This window comes from Cyanistes caeruleus, chromosome Z (genome assembly GCF_971803275.1).
Source record: "Cyanistes caeruleus chromosome Z, bCyaCae1.hap1.1, whole genome shotgun sequence".
NCBI lineage: Eukaryota > Metazoa > Chordata > Aves > Passeriformes > Paridae > Cyanistes > Cyanistes caeruleus.
In genome coordinates, this window is record NC_141732.1 from 28,637,285 (window position 1) to 28,654,320 (window position 17,036).

Here is a 17,036-nt window from a genome sequence, read left to right on the forward strand (position 1 = left end):
CAGATTTTTCTCTCTTTTATCCGCTTGCTAGGGCTGTCAGTTCTGGATGGCAGTTTATTTTCATGATTTGTATTTTCCTGTCAAATTATAGAAAATAGAAAAATCAGTTGTTACGACCTTAGTAAGCATCTTCTTGTCATCTGAGTCCACATTTGTTTCCTCTTGTGCTGTTTATCTATAAAAACAATGCAAAACCGTTGCATGCAATGCACATTCTGGCTGCCATTAGAGAAGAAGTTCCCAAGTTTTTCTTGAAAATTAAAAAATTCTGAATAGACATTAATAATATTGTCTTGTGGTGATACTGAATGCTAAAGAAAAGGAAGATAAAAAAAGTATACCAGATAAAACCACCCTGAGAGATATATTTTCCTGTCCCTCTGCCTATTGACAGTGTCTCTGCTAAGGAACCACTGAAATTAAGAGATAATTTTTGTCTCTTACATAATATTTGCTTAAGTTTGCAATGTGCAAAGGACCTAAAGATTTGCTGTCAAATATTATTATTTTCCTTTACTTTGTTCATATAGAAATTCTTCATCTACCTTTTACAGTATCTGCAGCTGCAGATGTATTGAAAAGACTGGGAGCAAAGAGCATTCTCTGTTCTTGCAGGCAGCCATGCAGTATGTTTCATTAACTCAGGAAACTCTCAGAAAAGCTTTTCTGCCCTGTCTCTACTAGAGGGAAGCAAGTAATTCTAGAACTGTGGCTTTCAGAGAATCATAGAATATGCTGAGAAGGGACCCATGTGGATCATCGAAGTCCAACTCCTGGCTCGGCACAGGACATCCCCAAGAGTCACACCGTGTGCCTGAGAGCATTTCCAAATCCTTCTTGAACTCTTGTCAGGCTGGTGCAGTGACCACTTCCCTGGGGAGCCTGTTCCAGTTGCCCAGCCACCACCTGGGTGAAGAACCTTCTCTTGATAGCCAACAAAACAACCCCTGACACAAATCCAGACCATTCCCATGGGTTCTGTCACTGGTCATCAGAGAGGTCAGTGCCTGGCACTCTGCTTTCCCTGGGGAGGAAGCTGTAGACCACTGTATAAATCTTACTCTCATTTCAATCCTAAACATTTATAGCAGGTTTCTTCACTGGTAGTTCACCCATAGCCTGATTTTGAAGATACCCCAGTAAAGGGAGCTACCAAAGGAATTTGTTTGGGCAGGTAAGCTTTCAGGAGGTTCACCTGAGGATGATTTTTGTCAAGGGGTAAAGTTTTTTCTTGCTAGGGATGCTTGTATGGCCTGTTAGAATTACTTTGGGCATACCATGCTGAAGTTGTATCCCCTCACAGGTTTCATCTCTGTTTAAAGAAGAGGTATACTCTTCATATGTTACAAACCTGAGATTTTGTTTCCCTCATATAAGAGGATTTTTTTATCCATCTCTTCCTTGTATCCTGTGAACTGGTTTCACATAGCGCTGTCACACTGATGATGGGAGCTTCAGGTACCATGAAATGGTCACACAGGGGCCTTGTGTACCTTGGGTGGTACTATTCTAGTATCATGTAAGCCTTTTTCTGATGCCTTTTAGAGCAGCCTTTTGCATTTTTTCATTCTGTTGTCATTTTGTTGCCTAGCACTCATTCTGATACGTACTAATATGTCATTCCTACTACTAAAAGGAAATTAGACTCTTTAGCATAAATTAGAAGCCCAGGTGTATCACCTTGTGTTTTATACTGGTGAATTTATCCCAGTTTTGAAAACCAATAGCTGTTAGAATGGTTAAATTCTCCTTGTGTAAAGTCTCTGTATTTCTAACATTGAGCAGCAAAAATAATCTGTACGTACAAATTTTATACTGATTGTTAACAAAATGCTAATGATACTAACCTCTAATAACTCTCCTGCACTCCAGTACTTCGAATTTCAACATTATGTATATTTTTAACTCCCTTTTTAGCAGTTACTTACCCTCTTGACAGTTTTTCTAACAACTTAATTTTCTCCTGCAAAACTAATGATTTTCTATACTTCAAAAGATAGGTGCAGCTATTTGTATACCAGCTCTTTGAAAAATCCATGCATCTTAGAAAAATTTTGCCTGATGTCACTTAACTTTGTGAAATATACATTAGTTTTCTTTTGTTTCTCTTCATAATACTGATATTTTTTCCTAGCTCTGAAGCCCTGATTTTCTGTACGTAAGCACTGTATTTGTTGCTCTACAGTCAGCTCAACAGCACTTTTTGACCACAAAAAGCCTAGCTGTAGCTGTATTTACCTGTGTAAGTTCTTTCAGACTTCTGGACTAGACAGAGTCTACACTTCACACTCTTCCCTTTTGATTGTGCACACTGAAGCTATTTTCATCCTTGCTTCCAGGCTGGTAGTGGTAATTTCCATATCAGTGTACAGCTGTCATCATTGCCATTGAAATGAGAGGAAGAACTATTTGTTCAGTGTTGGCCTTGATGCAAATTCTCACTAAAACAGATTAGAGTTCTGTATCCATACTGAATCAAATTTAAGGGCCTGAATATTGCTACCTGACTATGAGTAGTATCTAAGAAAGTTGCCTTTTTGGAAGTACTTTTGGCACTACTAAATTCTCCTCTATTCATACCATTGTATTTCTTGCAGTGGGATCTGTGCACAGTTTCATATTTTCCTTCTCCCTGACCATTTCAGCTAGTCTAGTAAATAATACTGCTTCCTCCAGCAAAGCTTTCATGGCTCTTTTCTCTGTAGACAACAACCATTTATGGGCATCTCTCTTTTTTCCAGCTAGCAGAAGTACAGGGGCTTCCAGACCATCATAATCATATTTGCTCTGTGTTTTTCTTGACAGATTTATGCTGCCTGCAGGCTTCAGCTGTTTGGGGTTCAAGGCTCAATCAAGGATGTTTTGGCAGAAAAAGTAGCTAGCAATTGAAAAAGGAACTGAATAGTAGTTAGGAACTGATGCCTGAAATATTTCTAAAACTTTTCTGAACCACTGGTGTTTGTTTACTTTTCAGATCCCCCTTTCCCAGAGGTAGAATTTGTTGCAGTTAAAGGTTCTGCACCTTTGCTCAGACTCCGGAAAGCAGAAGATCAAAATGGACCAATCAGGTTTGTCTTTGTGCTCTTCGCCCTTTCAAACAACATTCTGCAGATTCATGTTATGTAGATTAGAACTGTTTTGGGTGGCAGCATTATGTTTTTTAGCAATGGGAAAAAACTTAAGCTGTGCCTCCCAGTCTTTCCCCCCTTAGCAGAGTAATATTTAGCTTCAGGCTTTTTGCTGTTTTCTGGAACAAAATCCTAGCTTGGATAATTGTGAGTTTTCACCACTGGCTTTAAGGTTTGATTTTATTTTTCTTTTCCCTTTATCCACAGTGAGGTTAGTATCCACGGTAGATTTTTATTGATGAATCCAAACACACCTCTACTGATGTGATTGTTCTTTTCCAATGAACTCATGCAGACAATACATTTTTCCTGCCAGAGGAAACATTGAATAACATCATTTATGCATATTCTGAATGTAGCAGTGCATTTCTATCAAAATGTATTTCTAGAGTAAAAGGATTTACCCCTTACTGAGTGCTATTGCTGACAGAAGGAAAAGGTTAACTCAAGTACTGAACAAGGTTAACTCAACACTGAAGTAGAAAATACTTGAAAGCTAGTAACATCTCATAGAGTGGCTGGTGTATCAACCTTCATGAATAGTCTTCCTATGGTTGAATATGATAGACTAAACATTGTTTTGAGAGGTATGAAGACGTATTTGATTTATTTTTTAAAATGGTACCTGTCCTCTCCTCCTTTAAATAGAAAAAGTCTTGTTTCTGTGAACTTACAAGTAATTTTTAGAGAAAATGATATGTCAGAGGTGAACTTCAGTGTGAGGAGGAGGAGGAGGACATAGTCTGAAGTATCACAGTTTTATGTTCTTCTGAGCATAAATAATCATGTAGCAATAACATATATGTGATGAGAAGACCCAGCTCTAAGCTGTGCATTCAGTGCTTTTGATTAAAAATTAAGTGGAACACACTTTATTTTAGTATAAGAAGTGTTCATATTGGACGTTGTTAATACAAAACAGTTAAGAGGCTACAAATAACAAAAACCAGTATGGGTTAATGAATATCTGATGCTTATTTCATTGAAATGAGGGCTAATATTTCCTTTTTTTTTTTGTTTCACTCTAGTCTTTATCAAGTGATTGTGCTTCCTCTGGATTTGCAAAGCACTTTTATTTGTGACTCCTTTGCTGCTACAACTTTCTTTAGTAACACCACTGACATTAAAGGATATGTGGCAGCTGAATTTCGGGCGAAGGATGTTGCTGATAATATGTCAATTGTTCTTGGAGACAGACATTATTATGGGAAGTTTTATAATGCTCCTTTAAAGCTGGGAGAAGAGTATTGTGTTTTTTTGAAAATAATAAGTGAGTGGAATAAGGTAATGGATGTTTTCAAACCTCTTCTTTACACCTCTTGAATGTAATGTTGCTGGGGGAAAAGATGGAAATGTTAGACGGGTATTAAATTTTTTATGACACTTTAAGGCTCTCCTAGTTGACAGAATTAGATTAAATCTGAAGCCCTTTAAATATATCTTATAATTCCTTAATGGTACTTATGTCATTGTAATGTTGAAGCAACTCTGAATGCCAAAGTCAAACAATGGAAAATAATTAAAAATGAATGCCCATCCCTGTTCTCAGTAATTGAAGGTGTCTGTACTGAATTAGAATTTACTAAAAGAGATTAGCATGAGAATTTGAAAATCACTCCTTAGCAATGATGAGTTCACCCAATTTAATTTTTAATTAAATATTTTATAACTAAATATCCCAATTCTCCAAATGACATGGAAAAAAAAATTATTACATGTTGTTACCTTCCAAAAGGCAGTGTCAGCTCCAGCTCCATAGAGAAAGCCTTATGAAAAAAAAAAGTAGATTATTATCATTAATTTTTTATCATTTTAAAGTAAGTTTGTATTTTTAATTAGAAACAAAGTTTCTAAAATGTACATATCATCTACTTTTCCAGTTGTATTTATCTCAGGAGTCAGCTGTTTTAAAATTTTTTATAAGTCTCAGCAGCAGAAAATTTTTCTCCTATGGGACAGGGGATAAGTCTTTGTGTGCAATACAGTTCCTGAATGTCAAATGCAAAAACTGAACTCAGCAACCTCTAATAAAAAAGAAACACCTAAACCTCCCCTTGCCATCAGAATAGAGTTTTTAGGACTTTATGTGTGCATCACAAAGCAAGGAGGCATGCAAAAACTGATCCATGAGTCACTTATAAATAATTGTCTCCAATTTTGAGAGCCTACACAAAAATCTCAGTAAGTTAAAACAGCTTCTTTTAAGAAACAGTGAATAACATCCTCATTTATGCATATTCTGAAGTACTGTTTTCATGGTAGTGTATTACTGTCAAAATGTACTTGTAGAGTAAAAGGATTTACTCTTGCCTCAGTTCAAAGTGAGTGAAATAAAACAAGTGTATGCAATAAGAGGATTCTGGTATCTGCTAATCTATAGTGCAGTAATAGTGCAGTACTATTTAATAATAGTCAGAGAGATTTCTGTAGCAGAGTTGAAGTGGTTTCTGATCCTGAACAAGACTGTTGTTTGTCATAAATTTTTAATTAATTGTGTGAGGGGAAAAGTAGGAAAATTACAATAGAAGACATTTTATTTCATAAATACTGTTATGAACATTGACATCCAAAATACCCTGGAATTTGAACAATGAAGTGTATTTTATAGCAAAATGTGCTCTGTGGAGCAGGATTGTTGATCAGTCAAACGTACACAAGTTTGGCCTCTTTAAGTGCTGCTAAATACATCTTTGAGCTTAATTTATTTATCATGGGTTTTTTTGCATTTGTTTCCCTAGGTCTTAACCGTCAGTATTTTCTAATACCTGGGGTATCTTAACTTATTTTACGCTTGTGGAGGTTTTTGCTGCACAAAGTAGATTCTTGCAGACTTTTCCTGCTGTTTATTAAGCTGCTTCTAGCTTACATTAAAAGCATTATTCTTTCCCTCTCTTATGGATTATTTCCTGATCTTTCACTGCTGACATTCACAGACATATTTTCTAGGTCACTGAGTTGATGGATTAACATTACAGTTATTGGTAGAGGTCAGTCTTGCTTGCTACCATTTAAAATGCATCAGCTCCTTAGTGTACACTTTCCTGTATGGCATTTGTTGGTTGATGAAATACACAAAGTTACATGCAACAGTTATGAATCATTACTGGGATTTAAAATGCCAAATTGTTTTGGTTTTTGCAGCTCTGATTCTTTGAAATGGAACTTGGACTGCTGGTTCAAAAGTGTTGGTTTATCATCAGCTGTCATGCCCTTTTATTTTGTGCAATTGCTGGTATTAGAAGGCTAAAAAAAATCGGAATTATGAATAGCAGGTTGTTGGGTTTTGAGTCTTTCTAAAAATGTGCTTACATAATGTGTGTACTACCATAGATAAGTAACTGCATTTGGATTCAAGAGCTCAGTCTTCTTTTAAAAAAATTGATTGCCCCTCAATTCTTAATACCTGTGAAATCAGCATTTCTGAAGTATCTTTTACTTGTTAGCACATTTCCATTTGAATACAGACAAATTAGAAATAGATGTAATAGGCTTCTAACTAATGTTCTCATTATTCCCTTTTATATTCTGGCATCCTTAAGGGTCCCTTCTGTCTCCTTTCATACTAAAAATGGTACATTTGTATCATGCTGCAAAATCATGGCTTGGTTTTGATTTTTATTACCATTATTACTGAATATAAAATGAACATATTATTGTGTTCATTTTTCCATTGTTCATATTTGGAGGTCTTGAGAAGGGTGTATGCTATGAGGTTCTTACTTTCCATTTATTTTTATTTCTCTGAGACCTCTGTAACTTTACTGATAGGCAGGAGATGTCTGATTTTCTGCACACTAGAGTGTGTCATGAGGGTAGCTATTTCAAACTGATGGCACTCACACCAGTGCCCCAGAATCTGGCATTTGATTTTTTTCCCCTTTTTATTTATCTTCCCTCTTCTAAGAAGATTTTCCTTGTCAGTCCTTTGTTTTTTTCATTAACCAGAAAATTCTTTATAAATAATGGGTTTAAGAATCATGGAGATTCCACAATTCAGCATGCAGACACACAGAAGTGAGATTAATCACACAAATGCCTTCATCCTTTTATCCAAATGCTTCAAAACATAACCTTCTTTCTCAAACATACCATTATTCACAGCAACATATGTTACAATATGAAAAATGCATGTATTGTGTATGTATTATGTGAAAGTCTGTGAAAGTCATTTTGAAGGAAGCACTACAAAAATACACTTCACACTAATTACACAATAGATAATAAAACCTAAAATAGAACTTTTTGTGTATTTATGACTATGAAGAGCCAGGGGGAAATGCTCTACAGAGACCAAAGTTTACTGTAAAAAAATCAAACCTGCTTAACAAGTGTGCAAAAGCAGACCCTTGATAAATATTTCTCTAACTGTAAGTATTCTATAAAGTTATTAAAAATTCCCAAGCATGTTATCATAACAGAAAAAAATTCTACATCTAGTATCTGTAAAACATACCATCTATTTTAATGTAAATGTTCTGCATAGGAGAGAGTTAACACAGCATATTCAGCCTTATCTTAGCATTTCATAAATGCTGAGTTCTTATCAAAGCAACATCAAAGATCCTTCCATGGATGGAAGGTTGCAAAAAGAAGGGAAGAAAAATGAGCTAAAAACTGGAGCCAGGCTTTCATCAAAGCTCTATGTCTAATCTTATTCTTATAATTTATTATCTTTTAAGACAATATAGAGGCTACTACCAAGGGAATAACAAACTCCATTCCCAATAGTAATTTTTGTCAATGGCTGATCTTTCAGAGGGTGTTAGTAATAATAAATTTCTCTCATGAGAAACAGTGATTTTTATGTTTTCTTTTTTAGGTGAGAACACAGTCCTGTGCTGTTTGGGCACAAATTAAAAGTAAGTCAGTTTTTCCTTCAATAGAAAAGTCTAAGTTGTCATGGCTTTGCTTGGCAGCATAAACTAATAATTGCTATGGGTGTTTCTTTTTTTGCCATTCATGATCTATTGACTTCAAGGATTGAAAACATTAGAGACAGAAAATTTTCCTTACTCTTCACTATTCCATTCCAATGGATTCAGCAATCCATTGGATATCCAATAATCCAATTCAGTCTAAAATGGACTCTCCTATTTTTCCTGGTTTTCAATGTTGCTTTTTCTGTGCATCACATCCAAATCTTTACAGCAATTTTTGTGCACAAAAGATTTGAACCATCATTGCATCACGGAAGATGTGAAATTTTGGAATCTTATTTTTAAGATAGTTCTATATTGGCTTAAAGATTTAAAAAAAATCAATCAAAGAACAACAACAGTAATTAAAAATAAAAATATAAAAACAAAAACATACAAAAAAAAAAACCTAAACCAATAAAAAAAACCAAAACCAAACAACAAAAACCACCAACACAACATCCCCACAATATTTTTTTTCCTTTTAGAGGCCATATTTTTTATTTTAGAATGTTCATATAGTCTGTAGAGAATTACATCTTTTTACAGTCTTAAACAGAAGATACTGTGTAAAAAGGAAAAATATGGCTAATTTGTATACTGGTAAATACAGTTTCTTAAGTATATATGTGACATAACTTTAAAACCCAGTAGATTCCTCAGTGTGGTTTTATTTTTATTCACTTTTTGACTTTAAAATGTTTCTAGTTAATGGGTTTTCCTCAGAGGAGTTTGGAATCCACTAGAGGTTAAATTTCCCTTCTTTCCACCATAGTTGAAACTACTCTTCACCGACTTAATGTCTCAGCAAAAAGCTAATATTTGCCACCCCAGACAAAGAAAGCAGCACTACTGAGTCTCCTATGACTCCTATGAGCCCTAAAATCTGCTTTTGAGGTGAAAGTCTCACAAATTTGAGTTAGGAAAGGCAGTAATGCTGGAAAGTGAGACAGTACTTTGGAATGATGTCAAATTGTGATGCATGGAGTGCTTGAGGTACACCTCCTCCATATCTGATTATCACTATAATTGATCTGTTGACAACTCTGTGCTTATTTCTAGATTTTCTTCAGTTACCCTTTAATTACTCTTCTGACCTAGTTAATGTACCATCACACTTAGCGTAGGCAGTTCTTCCTTGTGAAGATTCTGCTAAGATCAAGGATTTCTTAAGTTTGATGGTTCCATTGCTAGGACTGTTTAGGCAATAGCTGTAGAATAACTCTGAAAAGATAGAAGATTGTCCTTTTCTGATTTGTCATTTACCAAAATGTAGCACATCATCAAAGGCTGTCTTACAAATAGGTGGATTTTGGTTTTGAGGCTAAAACAATGGGTGTAGGAAGATGAAAATAGGACAGGTCAGGCCTTTGGTTTTTTGTTGTAAATCCATTTGCCTTTATACTGAATGGACTTACAGTCAAAGTGTCTTTTTCCCCAATATACTTCTGCAGCTGGAGAGGCTGAGAGTATTTTTGGTTTGCTGAATCCTTTGAGAATTATTATATTTCTTAATTCAGCTTGTGTGGAAGGCAAATCTCTTTATTAAATACAAACCAAATGACCCTGTTTCAGGTGCCATCTACTAGACATTGTGTGATAGATCATTGTCATAAACAAATGGTAGGAAACTGTATTAAAAGCACATTTCTTTTGTCACAAATAAGTAAAATGAAGTTTTAGGGTTTTTCACGATACACACTCTAGAATATGGAGGGAAGACAATTCTGTAATTTTTATGGGGGGCTGATATCTTCTCTAGAGATGTGTAATTTGCTGATGGAAACTGGTGTTACAGTGTTACAAGGACAAGTGTATCAAAATTGAGCTTAATAATATTTTTTTTAATACTCTAATTAATCTTTCTTCCTCAACTGGACAGTAACTGCTAGATAGTCGGCTCCATTACTCTCATTAACTGAGCCATAAGTCCAGCACCTGGGTTTTGTTACTATTTTTCAGTTATGATCAGACTGAAGCTGCACTGTTTGGTTTGTTTGTTTGAACTGTTTGATACTTTCTTTCAGATTTATCACCCACTCTGCAATACATGACTGCTGTTGGATTAGGGTCAGTGGCTGCTGTCTGCCTTATATTGTTCCTGTCATTCTCCGTGGCACGGTATGTGGTGTTGCTGCCTCCGGTTTTGCAGTCCTCTTTCATGTGTTTTTCTTTACAGATAGTTTGTCTTGACAATGTGCTTGGCTTAGGCATCTTGGTGGTTAAAAACTGTAATCAAGGGTGCTGTCAGTGGCTACTAATGCTGTCCGTTGTTGAACTGATGTCCTCTGTATCTTTGCAATTACTGGCAAAACATCTGAAATGTGTAGGGGTACCTTAATAAAGGAAGGATTTAAGACAGTGAATAGAACCAGGACTTTATTACAGAAGTGTTCTGATTTAATGGGAATTAAGTACATTAAATTTATATGCTGTCAAAATGTTGATGCACTTTGCTTATGTACTAATTTTTTTTCTTCCCAAATTTATTCAAAAGGTCTGAAAAGAATTGTTTTTCAGTAATGGTTGAACTTTACCTAAAAGCCATGATAAAAACATATTTAAAATTTTTAAGATATTTAATAATTTATGTTTCATGATCCTTGACTCATCAAGTTACTGACTCAAGCAGGGTCAGTAACTTCATAACTGTCTTCCTCTCAAAGGTAAAACAAATATGCAAGTTATGTAATTGTAAATGCCTGCATATATGTAAAACCTCTTCACTAAAAGCCATTTCTCTATTGTTATTTCAATGTGCATATCTGCAAGAATAGTCTTCTGATATATTTGAATATATATATATTAGAATACATATATTATACCCCTTGAAGGGTCAGGAGCTTCCAGCTTGGGGGCTATGAAATATAGCATTGATTGGTTAAGCTGCTTGTTTGGCATCCTGAAACAGAAGGAGCTAGTTGTACATAGGGCTGAAGAAAGGAGGTTTATTTAGATTTTTTGTGGTTGTCTAAATTTCAAATCAAAATCTTGCAATCAAAATTCTGAACTGAATGTTCCATAGTCTCCTTTTTCTCTTTAAATAATTAAATAAACATATCTCAGGATTCCTTTGGCAGTACCATGCAGTGGTAAACTTGAAATTGCAGTCTTGGTTGTTTTTGGGGATTTTTAAAACATTGTCAGAGTCAGCTTTGATATTTGAGGAAGGGGCTTTTACTGTCTGGATTTCTAAAGTAGCTGACTCCTGACAGAGGGCTTACTGCAGGAGGAACAGGTTCCCTGGGCTGTCATGGTGTGAAAGGCTTCTCAGTTATTTCAGTTTCTCTGGCAAAAATGTGGCAGAGGGATATTAGTACTTTTCAAACTGTGTCAAATCAATTAGGTTCATAGTGATAGGAGAATGATTTGAGGTATGAGACAGTACTGGAAGAATCATGTATGAGTATGAGCCACTTGTGAGAGAGTGCAGAGAAGACAGACTCTGAACTTCTACTTCAGCCTTCTTTCAAAAGGAGAAAGAGAAGATGAAATCCTTAGGGAGCTGGTTGAGTATATTTGACGGTGGTGTATTGTAGGGGACAAGGACTTAATAAGTCAACAAGTATATTTCAGGCCCTCAAATGCCATGTACAGAGAAATTATTGAATCTATTCTCCTGTTCTAAGGAATATTGGACAGAATCCTTGACAGAAATTAAAACTGTCCCAATCCATCAGCAGGTAGAAAAGGGAAATCGCAGATGTCAGTTGTAATAAGACCCTTCACAATAGTCACAAAGAAGCAGCTATAATATTTTAAATAAAAAATGTGCTTTTAGTTATAATTAGCCATCAGTTTAATGCATTTCTGAGTAAGAATGTGATGAAAAAAAACTCCATATGAAGTCAGCCTTCTGCCTCATCCAGTTGTAAAACCATGGTCCTGCTTTAGACACTGGTAGACAAGGTAGATGTGGCCTAGTAGGAGAAAAAGAGAGTGGAATTTGATGAGAGAGATCTGGGATCTATTTAATCTAACTGAGAATAGGGCATTCTAGTGGCAGGTTGCTTAGCCTGGCAGAGAAGATACTGCCAAGAAGCATGATATGCAAATGTACAAAATGCTACTGTATAAAGATCAACTTCCTCCTGTTGGTAGTGCCAGTGGCACATGTACCATCCATGGGCAGTATACCCGTGTGCTTCTAAACTGTAGGAGAGAGAGGCATGGGAACAGATTGCTGTGAATGCAGCTTCTGGGTGGTCTGCAAGAGGAGGTTAAACAAACTAGTCAGTAATGACATGGGTATGGCTGATCCTGCCATGGTGTCAGGTGAATGGTCTTGGATTATTTCTTGGGGTCCCTGTAAGCTTCTGTCACAAAGAGCCACTGTATTCAAGTGCTCACCAGCTTGCCACATGTCTGCTGTCTCAGGAATTATGTTTCCACAATGGGTCTGGGTGTGAATTCCTGCTAGTGTGGTCGCTGACAGCAGTTCCAACTGTTCCTCAATGAATAAAATCTGGCACGGGATTCACAAAGTGAAGTCTTGACTCCTGATGTCCTTAGATTTTATATTATTTTAATAATTGTATTTTAAAATATTTATATTTATAATTTATATTTTATTATGTATATATTTTTTATAATTTATATATTAAAAAATGCATTAACCTATAGTTGCTATTATTAAAGTGGCTCATCATTCATACACCTTACTCCATTCCTCTTAGTTCTTTGCTTTCTTTTGTATGTGATGCCTATTCACATGTGTAAGGACAGTACCAGAACTCAGGATTTCTGAAGATCTACACTGGGCATCAATGTTGTTGATGCCATGGTTGACACTGGTCAGGTAATCATCTGGTGACCTATGGGAATGCTTCCTACCCATCTCACATGTTGTGATGACCAGCACTGTGTGTCTTCAAAAAATCTTCAGAAACGCTGTCATGTGTCTTATCAATATGAGTGATACAAGTTCCCTGTCAGGTCTATGCTTAAGTCTTGAATAATTTGTAAGATTTATTTTTTTTTAACCAGATTTTTTCTGTCTGCAGTTCTTGTCTTCACAGCTCAGCACATCCCCCACCTGCTGCTGTAGCCTGTGAAGCTGTACATTTATCTACTACAGTAGACGTGGCACAAGCAGGGATTGCATCATCATTCCTAGAGACTGAAAGTGTCTCTCTTCTCTGATGGATTATTTCCGGAAGTCAGCAAAGAAAAAACATGCTCTTCTTTCAAAGCTAGCATGTGTCGGGTATCTGCATGTCACATATGTACTACAGCATGGGCAGTTTAAGTGTGTTTGTCACTGGAAGTGAGATGTTTATTGTCCTGCCTTTTTCCAGATAGTATGGTGTGTAAAGGAGAACCCTCCCTGACAAGCAGGTTATCATGCATCCCATGTGTTGGTCAGAGGCTTTCAGCTGTTCCAGCTGCATGAGCGGCTGATAATGAGTGATTGTATTGAACTTGATTACATTAATAATCCCCTGATCCAATTAAAACTATTTTGAGGATTAACTGCTACTTTAGATACCTTTGCACATATAAACTGGCCTATTGTGAACAAAAACAAAGACCTATCTTTATGCAAGATAAACTGCCTATTGTATTTCCGATTATAAAGGTGAACACTTCTGTCAGTCACTTACTGACAGTAATAATACATCAGTAACATGTACACTTGCTAGCCATGAAGTTGCCACATTCAAGTAGTGTCAGCAGCTGATGTGTTCCAGAGATATTACAATCATTGCTCATAGCAATTAGCAGTAATTGCAAATAATATACCAATCTATAAAACTGCAGTTTGCTCAAAAGCTGCTTGCTTTAATGGCACGTGAAACTAATTTAAGGAAGGACCTTCCTGTGCTAAGCGCAATTTTGTTAATCTCTGTTCTATAATTACAGCTGAGTAAAGCCATTAAATCATTGTCTGGTTAATTGGTTGGTGTGTAACATCTGGTTAGAGTCACTTAATAAAGTATAATTAACCAATTTCCTATGACACACTCCCAGTTAATACATTTTTTTCTTCTGTAAGAAAGAATCAAGTGGCTTGGAATATTTCCACTCCTCTTCAGAAGTTGCTTTGTTATATGTTAGCAATCTGTTAACTGGTGAAATAAAAAAAAGCAGAAGTTTTAGTTTTTACTCCGTTTTGTGAGTTTTTTTTAAAAGTTATGTTTTGTGTTTTACCACTTTAAATAGATGCTACACATTTTTTTAATTTTTAAATTTCTAAATTGCTAATATTCTGATGCCTACTGCTCTTACAATTTTAGACGTTCTCTCTGTGACATGTAATTAGGGTCTTTTGGGGTTTAAAGCGCAACAGCGGATTTCATAGTTAGAAGCAAAGAAGAATTACAGCCAAAAAGAGTTTTCAATTGCTGCAACCAACTGAGAGTGCTTTTTTGAGGTCTGGGCAGATTCCATTTATGTTACCCAGCATTTACAGAGCTGTCCTTCAAGTTAATAGTTAATAGCTAAGTAAGAACACCTTTGTCTACAGTAGGGATTAAAAGTTGTTAGCATTTTCTGTTGCTGATTGACAAAAAATAACTAAACTGTTCATACTGGGAAACCATGCCTTAATTTTTCAGTTTCTTATATGACATTCATTCTCACACATTCCATGCCTAATTCCCTTTCTCAATGGAATAGATTGCAAGGTTTGGTATAGCAGTACCAACTGCACTACTTCGTTCTGATTCAGTCTCCTGCTGCTCTGGTCCTTGTGAGAGAGTTCACGAGCAGCTGTTCCTGTGTAAGGGAGAGCTGGAGAGGCTGGAAATTATTTAGAGAGACAGATGTGCCATCCTCTGTGAAAAAAGCTGAGCTTCTTGTTATGCTTTACAGAGACCAGCAGTGTTCCAGTATACTACATTTGATCAGGACCATAAAGTCCATCTTGTCAGTGGGTATAATTGGAAAACTGGAGGTCTTTGTGTAACCTTCAGCAAGTTATTTCTTTTCTATGTGCCTCTTATTTACTTAAGTTGCTTTTTCATAATGTAAAGTTTTCAGAGCAAGATTCTTTTCTTACAAAACATCCACACTTCTGCTGGTAGTTAGATAACATATTTAATGACTCATTTGGACATCTCCACACAGCGTAGCTTCTTAATATCCAGGAATGGCATCTTTAATTTTCCACAACAGTTACAGTTCTGCAAGTTTCTCTTATTCCCTCTGTCTCCCTTGTCATCCTTGGCAGATCTACCTCTGGCTGTAAGTATATCTTCATCTGCGTGTACTTATCTTTCTTCCACCTATAACTGTTTCAATTAAATGTAAAAATACTAGAAAACTAGTTTAACCTTGCCATACTCAGATAGATGTGCAAATGTTGACAGTTTTTTGTTAGACCCTTGCTCTACTGCTCCCAAGCTTTTCTGCTGAACTAATTGCAATGCCACAACCACACTCTTGTGTTTCCAGAAGTTCTAGAGACATTTCTAGTGATCCTAGGCACTGCTGTGCCTTCAATTAACACTGAAATTTGTCCTTTTCTTCCAATTTTTTCTCTTCTTTTTCAGATAGGTGTTCCATACCCAGGCCCAGTAAGGTTAAACAAACTGAATCTACTCTGCTTTTACTCCTGATCTATACCACTTCACATATTGAAATATGTTATATTGAAATGTGCTATATTGAGAAACTCATTGCTTTAGATCCATACCAATGTCTGCACTATATGCAAAGTGTTTTAATCCTCTTTAAAGGAAATGGAAAATTTTTAGTCCTGGATGAACAATTCTTGTAAGCTTAAGTGAAATTATTTTTACTATTTTATTTAATGATTGTAAAGTAACACAGAGTACTGTAAAAGTCCAGCACTTATGCATTGTGATTGTGATGGCATGTCAAATGAAAAAGATTTTATTGTAATATACATTTTCTACTACATGTCACTGATGGGTCCTTTAAACCTTTTGGTGAGATTTCCTTGTTTTGGCCATGATAAAGACAGCCAGAAGCTGGCCAGGCTTGTTTTATTTCAGTATTTATATTGACAATCAATTGTACAAACAAGGCCAGATTCATGGTTTTAAGCCCTCAAGTTCATGGAAATTAAACTCCTCACAGCCACTCCCTCCCTCCCTTCTTGCAGTCCAGTGGAATGGGGAGGAAAATCAAAGTAAAACTTGAATTTTGAGGTAAGAACAATTTAATAATATTTCAATTTAATAATTGAAAATAAAGTAAAATGCAATAATAATGGCAAAAATTAATAGTAATAATAACAATAGTAATAACAGTAATAATAGTGAAAAGAGAAAAATAACAAGTGATGTGCAATGCAGTGCTCATGCAATGTCCACTGACACATGCCAGATCCCCGCTCCTGAATCCAGACTGAGCGAGCTTCTGGGTGACTCCCCGCAGTTTATGTACTGGGCATGATGTTCTGTGGTGTGGAATATCCCTTTTTCCAGTTTGGGCCACTTGTCCTGGCTAAACTCCCTCGCAGTTTGTTGGGTTTTTTTGCATACCTACTCACTGGCAGAGTATGAGACAAGGGAAAAAAAAGAGTCCTTGATTAAGGATAAACACTATTTAGCAAAACCCAAAACATCGGTGTGTTATCAACACTATTCTCATTCTAAATCCAAAACACAGCAGTGTAACAGCTACTGAGAAGAAACAAATTCTACCCCAGCTGTAACCAGGACAGCCAGCCTGCTCCTTATGTTTGTGTATGTTCTCAGGTTAAACCACTCTCAATCACCGCTTCTGTTTCCAAGGTCTTGCACTATCTTGTGAGTCCATTTCATATTCAGCATGGTTCAGCCAGAATCCAGCATAGGCTCACAGGTCTCTAGCTCAGATGAGCGGATTCCTGTTCCTAGTTACAGAGATGCTAGGAAATTATGGAAGTCTGTGAAAAATCTAACTGTTTCAAATCTTTCAAGGAAGAAACTGGTGTCCTTGCATCCTGTACTGAGTAGATTCTGTGAAATTAGTTGGTGATCTCAGTGCTGAGCTCTAATGTAAGGGAGTAAGTGTCAGTGTTGCAAAAGAACGGTAGTTCCTA

At 36.2% G+C, this 17,036-nt stretch overlaps 1 protein-coding gene across 2 annotated transcripts in view; it reads left to right on the forward strand.

The window, feature by feature from the left end:
* The window catches only part of SUSD1 (sushi domain containing 1), a 41,672-nt gene extending 27,523 nt beyond the window's left edge, over positions 1-14,149 (forward strand). For both annotated transcript variants that reach the window (XM_086869621.1, XM_086869622.1), the window contains 5 exons: positions 2,975-3,068; positions 4,157-4,412; positions 7,948-7,987; positions 10,072-10,165; positions 13,048-14,149. In XM_086869621.1, coding sequence (XP_086725747.1) covers positions 2,975-3,068; positions 4,157-4,412; positions 7,948-7,987; positions 10,072-10,165; positions 13,048-13,186 — 623 coding nt within the window. In that variant the 3' untranslated portion in view covers positions 13,187-14,149. The remainder of the gene's footprint in view (positions 1-2,974; positions 3,069-4,156; positions 4,413-7,947; positions 7,988-10,071; positions 10,166-13,047) is intronic.
* The last annotated feature ends 2,887 nt before the right edge of the window (positions 14,150-17,036 follow it).